This window comes from Ranitomeya variabilis, chromosome 3, assembly GCF_051348905.1.
Source record: "Ranitomeya variabilis isolate aRanVar5 chromosome 3, aRanVar5.hap1, whole genome shotgun sequence".
In the NCBI taxonomy this organism is placed as follows: domain Eukaryota; kingdom Metazoa; phylum Chordata; class Amphibia; order Anura; family Dendrobatidae; genus Ranitomeya; species Ranitomeya variabilis.
Window position 1 is genome coordinate 409,940,265 of NC_135234.1, and position 6,747 is coordinate 409,947,011.

The window sequence follows — 6,747 nt, forward strand, 5'->3', positions numbered from 1 at the left end:
ATAGGTGCCTGCAGCTTGGGGGGGGGGGGGGGGGCACAGTCTCACTTTAGCGCCGGTGTTCATTCTGAGTATCTGAATCCTGTTATCACCGGTGGTGGCGGCCATCTTGCGGAGGCCGCGAGTGCGCAGATGGAGCCTCTGCTGCCCGGGGCTTCAGGAAAATGGCCGCCGTGATCCCCATCTGCGCACGCGCGGCATCCCGCGGCCATTTTCCTGAAGCCCCGGGCTGCAGAGGCTCCATCTGCGCACGCGCGGCCTCCGCAAGATGGCCGCCACCACCGGTAATAACAGGATTCACCCGGCTCTGCTGCATTACCGGGCTGCTGCATCACCTTACCGGGGAAAGGGACCCCTCTCACTGCGCCTCCTCATCTCCGCACGCCTGCCGCCGCACCTCTGCCACCGCACCTCTGCCACCGCACCTCTGCCGGAACGGGTAAGCCTGCATTTCGACTATTAGACGCACCCCCCATTTTCCCCCCTTTTTTGGGGGGGAAAAAGTGCGTCTAATAGTCCGAAAAATACGGTATATAGTCAATACAAACAGTGATCCATTTCGAGTGTTTATTTCTGTTAATGTTGATGATTATGACTTACAGCCAATGAAGACCCAAAAGTCATTATATCAGTAAATTAGAATAATTAACAGAAAACACATGCTAAAGCTTCCTAAGTATTTAAAAAGGTCCATTAGTCTGTTTCAGCAGGCTCCACAATCAAGGGGACACAATACACAAGGGAGGGTAAGCCACAAAAGGTCATTGCTAAAGAAGCTGGCTGCTCAGAGTGCTGTATCCAAGCACATTAATGGAAAGTTGAGTGTAAGGAAAAAGTGTGGTAGAAAAGGGTGCACAAGCCACCAAGATAGCCACAGCCTTGAAAGGATTGCTAAGAAAAGGCCATTCAAAAATATGGGGGGATTCACAAGGAATGGACTACTGTTGGAGTCATTGCTTCAAGAGCCACCACACACAGACATATCAGGACATGGGCTACAAGTGTCACATTCCTTGTCAAGCCACTCATGACCAATGGACAATGCCAGAAGTGTCTTACCTGGGCCAAGGAGAAAAAGAACTGTACTGTTGCTCAGCGGTGTTGTTTTCAGATGAAAGTAAATTTTGCATTTCATTTGGAAATCAAGGTCCCAGAGTCTGGAGGAAGAGTGGAGAGGTACACAATCCAAGCTGCTTGAGGTCTAGTGTGAAGTTTCCACAATCAGTGATGGTTTGGGGAGCCATGTCATCTGCTGGTGAAGATCTACTGTGTTTTATCAAGACCAAAGTCAGCGCAGCCATCTACCAGGAAATGTTAGCGCACTTCATGCTTCTTTCTGCCAACAAGCCTTTTGGAGATTGGAAATTTAATTCTCCAGCATTACTTGGCACCCGTCCACACTGCCAAAAGTACCAATACCTGGTTTAAAAACAACAGTATCACTGTGCTTGATTGGCCAGCAAACTCGCCTGACCTTAACCCCATAGAAAATCTGTGGGGTATTGTCAAGAGGAAGATGAGACACCAGACCCCCACAATGCAGACGAGCTGAAGGCTGCTATCAAAGCAACCTGGGCTTCCATAACACCTCAGCAGTGTCACAGACTGATCATCTCCATGACATGCCGCATTGATGTACTAATTGATGCAAAAGGAGTCCTGACCAAGTATTGAGTGCATTTACTGAATATACAATTCAGTAGGCCAACGTTTCAGATTTTAAAATCCTTTTTCAAGCTGGCGTTGTAAAGTATTCTAATTTACTGAAATAATGACTTTTGGATTTTCATTGGCTGTAAGCCATAATCATCAACATCTATCATACAGATGTAAAAACAGACATACGGATTACATGTGGATAACAATTATATCCATTTTTTCTGTCTAAATGGAAAACTGACAATTTTGTGTACTCTTGCCTGGCCATCCTGAGGAGAATATTAGCACTACGTACAAAGACGGGCTCTGTATCCTGTTCTAGTTTCTAGGTGACTGGCTGAACATTGACCACTTAATGGAAACTATTCTGTTGTCTATTGACAATTTGTCAACCATCTTGAACCCTGGTGCACTGTCTATATGGACAGTATAGAAAGAGTGTGTTGTCAACATAGTTGCTGTTGGGAAGTTTTTAAAAACTAAAATTGGTAACCATTATTTCTGGCACACCTCACCAGAATCCTATTCTGCAGTCCAAAGCAAAAACTCTTAAGACAAGACAGGCATGCCTCTTGTTTTATTGATGTCTCTAGTTATGTTTTAAGATTCTTTGTTGAGCAGAAGAATAAAATACAGAATAGCTACCTACAAGTGCACTCAAATTCTATTCAACCCCCAATGCAAATTAGGTTTATTAGCAAAATGTATAAACTTGCTGCTTTTTGCTTCAACAATATTTAAATAGTTGCTCCAGATTCAGTACAAAATGGCACTTTTACAGACTACTGCAGTCTTAAGAATAATTCAACCCCTTCTTGACAAGCGACTATAATAATTAGTAGCTCACCTTTGCCTGTTATCATCTGCCGTGAAGCATTACAAGACACTAGCTCCTTGCAGCTTTCTTTAGGAATCCTAGTCTATTCCTCATGTTGCAACCAACTCCTTCAAATCCCAATAAAGACAGTGACGGCAAATGCAGAATCTGCAGGACCGCTTATGAAGCCAAGACTCGGTGGACAGTGAGATATGCTTGGGTTCATTATAATGCTGTGATGCCTAATGATCCCCAAGCTTCACTTTCCGCACAAAAAGCATGATGTTTTCTCCTAGGATTTTCTGATACTTGATTGAATCCATCTTGCTCTCCACATGCTGGAGATGTTTAGTGCCAGAGGAAGCAAACCAGCCTCAGCACATCACCTAGCCAACGCCATTCTTCACTGTAGACAGGGATTTCATATTAAAGTATGCTTTATTCTTCATCTTCCAGACATACTGCCTATCCATAGAACTGATAAGTTCCAGTTTTATTTAATCACTCATCTGAACAGCATACCAAAACTTTTCTGGTCTTATTTACATTGAGAACATTGGAGCCGCCTTTTATTGCGCTTTTTGGTTAGTACCGCTGTATGTCTTGGAGTTCAGCATTTAGTGTGTGCCCTACTGTGCAACGTAGATCTGTGCCTGCTGCAATCAAATCTTGCTGCAGGTCTTTTGCAAGCACTTGCGTTTTTATTTACCACCTGCTTCCTCGGGAATCTGCTAGCATCCTGTCATAGCTTTCTCTTTCTGCCATGTCCAGGTAGTGTAGCCAATGTTCATTTAATTTTTAACTTATGAACTATGTTTTTTACTGTATTGCTAATAATAACATTGAATACGTTTGCCATCCTTTTGTCTCCTTTTTCTTGTTTGTGCAAGCCGACGATTTCTTCTCTTAACTTTTTGGACTACTAACTTGACAACGCACGAATATTAGTGAACTGGAGGCCATTGACCACAATGAATTGGCTAAGATTTGTCAATAATGCTGCAGGATGCTTGTTATACATCGAGTTTGCAGTAGGTCATAACGGCCAAAGGTGCTGTACTGCATATTGAAGGGGTTGGATAATTCTGAGTTTGCAGTAGCCAAAGTGGCATTTTGTGTTGAATTTGGAGAAACTGTTATTTGGTTTATTGCAAAGAGTTTGTACATTTTGCTAATAAACCTAATTTCAAATGGGGATTGAATAATTTTGATAGCAACTGTATAAATGACCTGAGACTTTTTTCGCTAATCTGGCAGGTAGGTAATTCCGTCTAATTCATGAAATTAAAGTTGGATGCATGAGACCTTATCTTTTCTTTCTTGTGTTTCTTGTTCCTCCTGCAGCTTTCCCTGAAGTGCCGTGCTCCAGAGGTGTGTAATTATGTGTACCAAGTGTATGACTCCATCTTGAAGACCTAAATGTGATCCTGCAACAGACAACCTCTCATAGATGAAAACTATTTCTCATGTAACATGTCTGTCTACCCTACTATTCTATTACAGTGTACTGAGTTGTACATTCCATCACGTCAAAGCTATGGCGGCAGGGTCTCTTTGTAATGAAGCAAACAGGAGAATAAGGAGGAAAGCACTTGCTAAGCATAAATAGGAATTAGTAATCTGTAGAGGTGGCAGCCAATTTTGGTAGGCACTGGCCACATCTGGTTGCACAGTCTCCTCTTTTACTACATGAATAAACAGCAATACACATATAGACCAATAACTAATTTGCAGCAAATGTTTTCTTCTTCAATGTGATGTGCTTGACATGTTAATCCAGTGCAGTTTAATAGTCCTGATTCTGCATTGTATAGATGTTCCTTGCCATTGTTATAATAATAATCACTATTGTAAATCTGGAAAACTAGTCGTTGTAAACTTAGGTTGGGAATATTGTGTATGTTTGCGCACCTAAACTCTGTCTATGTACTGTGAACCACAAAATAGCATCTCATATCCCCAATATATATATGCCTGCTGTCATTCTTATCTGTCCACACACTTAGCTTATAGTTTAACAACCTCTGATAAGATTGTCCAGATGAGAGTGACTACTTTGGTGCCACTTGTGTTCCTATTCTTGTGACCATACCATGTGTTTAATTGCCCATCCCAAATATGTGTACATTCCGTGCCAATGATTACTGTGTTGCAGCCTAAGGGAGCATGTCGCTAGTTTATCGCAAAATCCAATTTCCTATGTTGCTTAAAAAAAATCTCCACAACATTAACCGTATAAATAAAATGTATTTCAGAAACTGGATCGAGATGTCTTGTTTTGTGTGTGGTAAATGGGGATTTTTAATCCAAAATCAGTTTGTGTTGAGGTCTGCTACCTCTCCGACCTACACGCGAGTAAGCAAAATGTGTGTTTAGCTTGGTTTTATTGGAGTGATGAGGAGGATTTAGTGGTGGGAAAAAATCACTCCTGATGTGTTCATGAGGAGAGATACGCACAATGGTTAAATGAGCTAAATGCTGAGTGGCTGGAAAGCCATGCCCGCATACATCCCTGGTAGCATGAGTCAGTGGTATGGTATGTTAGTTAGCACCTAGCTGGATAATTCTTTGTTGTTTTTTGTTTCTTTACTGTTTGTTACCCGTTGGCTGAAAATAAAGCCCCACACTTTGCTTATATGAACTATGTCTGCCTAGGTCACTGCTGCAATGCCCTACAACACCCAGGCACATTACAGTATATACACACATATACACTGCTCAAAAAAATAAAGAGAACACTAAAATCGCACACATCCTAGATATCACTGAATGAAATATTCCAGTTGTAAATCTTTATTCATTACATGGTGGAATGTGTTGAGAACAATAACACCTAAAAATGATCAACGTAAATCACAACTAAAATCCCACGGAGGTCTGGAGTTGGAATGATGCTCAAAATCAAAGTGGAAAATGAAGTTACAGGCTGATCCAACTTCAGTGGAAATGCCTCAAGAAAAGGAAATGATGCTCAGTAGTGTGTGTGGCCTCCACATGCCTGTATGACCACCCTACAATGCCTGGGCATGCTCCTGATGAGGCGATGGATGGTCTCCTGAGGGATCTTCTCCCAGACCTGGACTAAAGCATCTGCCAACTCCTGGACAGTCTGTGGTGCAACATGAAGTTGGTGGATGGTGCGAGACATGTCCCAGATGTGTTCAATCGGATTTAGGTCTGGGGAACGGGCGGGCCAGTTCATAGCTTCAATGCCTTCATCTTGCAGGAACTGCTGACACACTCCAGCCACATGAGGTCTGGCATTGTCTTGCATTAGGAGGACCCCAGGGCCAACCGCACCAGCATATTGCCTCACAAGGGGTCTGAGGATCTCATCTCGGTACCTAATGGCAGTCAGGCTACCTCTGGCGACCACATGGAGGGCTGTGCGGCCCTCCAAAGAAATGCCACCCCACACCGTTACTGACCCACTGCCAAACCGGTCATGCTGAAGGATGTTGCAGGCAGCAGATCGCTCTCCACGGCGTCTCCAGACTCTCACGTCTGACACGTGCTCAGTGTGAACCTGCTTTCATCTGTGGAGAGCACAGGGCGCCAGTAGCAAATTTGCCAATCCTGGTGTTCTGTGGCAAATGCCAAGCTTCCTGCACTGTGTAGGGCTGTGAGGACAACCCTCATATGTGGACGTCGGGCACTCAGACCATCCTCATGGAGTCGGTTTCTAACCGTTTGTGCAGACACATGCACATTTGTGGCCTGCTGGAGGTCATTTTGCAGGGCTCTGGCAGTGCTCCTCCTGTTCCTCCTTGCACAAAGGCTGAGGTAGCGGTCCTGCTTCTGGGTTGTTGCCTTCCTATGGCCCCCTCCACGTCTCCTTGTGTACTGACCTGTCTCCTGGTAGCACCTCCAACCTCTGGACACTACACTGACAGACACAGCAAACTTTCTTGCCACAGCTCGCATTGATGTGACATCCTGGATGAGCTGCACTACCTGAGCCACTTGTGTGGGTTGTAGAGTCTGTCTCATGCTACCACGAGTGTGAAAGCACAGACAACATTCAAAAGTGAACAAAACATCAGCCAGAAATCATTGGTACTGAGATGTGGTCCTCACCTGCAGAACCACTCCTTTTATTGAGTGTGTCTTGATAATTTGCCAATAATTTCCATCTGTTGTCTATTCCATTTGCACAACAGCATGTGAAATTGATGGTCAGTGTTGCTTCCTAAGTGGACAGTTTGATTTCACAGAAGTTTGATTTACTTGGAGTTATATTCTGTTGTTTTAGTGCTCCCTTTATTTTTTGAGCA

General features: G+C 43.7%; 1 protein-coding gene across 2 annotated transcripts in view; it reads left to right on the forward strand.

Annotated features, from left to right (window-relative positions):
* AP2B1 (adaptor related protein complex 2 subunit beta 1) overlaps window positions 1–4,736 on the forward strand; it is a 131,274-nt gene extending 126,538 nt beyond the window's left edge. For both annotated transcript variants that reach the window (XM_077296260.1, XM_077296259.1), the window contains one exon: window positions 3,818–4,736. In XM_077296260.1, the coding sequence (XP_077152375.1) occupies window positions 3,818–3,892 (75 nt within the window). In that variant the 3' untranslated portion in view covers window positions 3,893–4,736. The remainder of the gene's footprint in view (window positions 1–3,817) is intronic.
* Window positions 4,737–6,747: the final 2,011 nt, after the last annotated feature.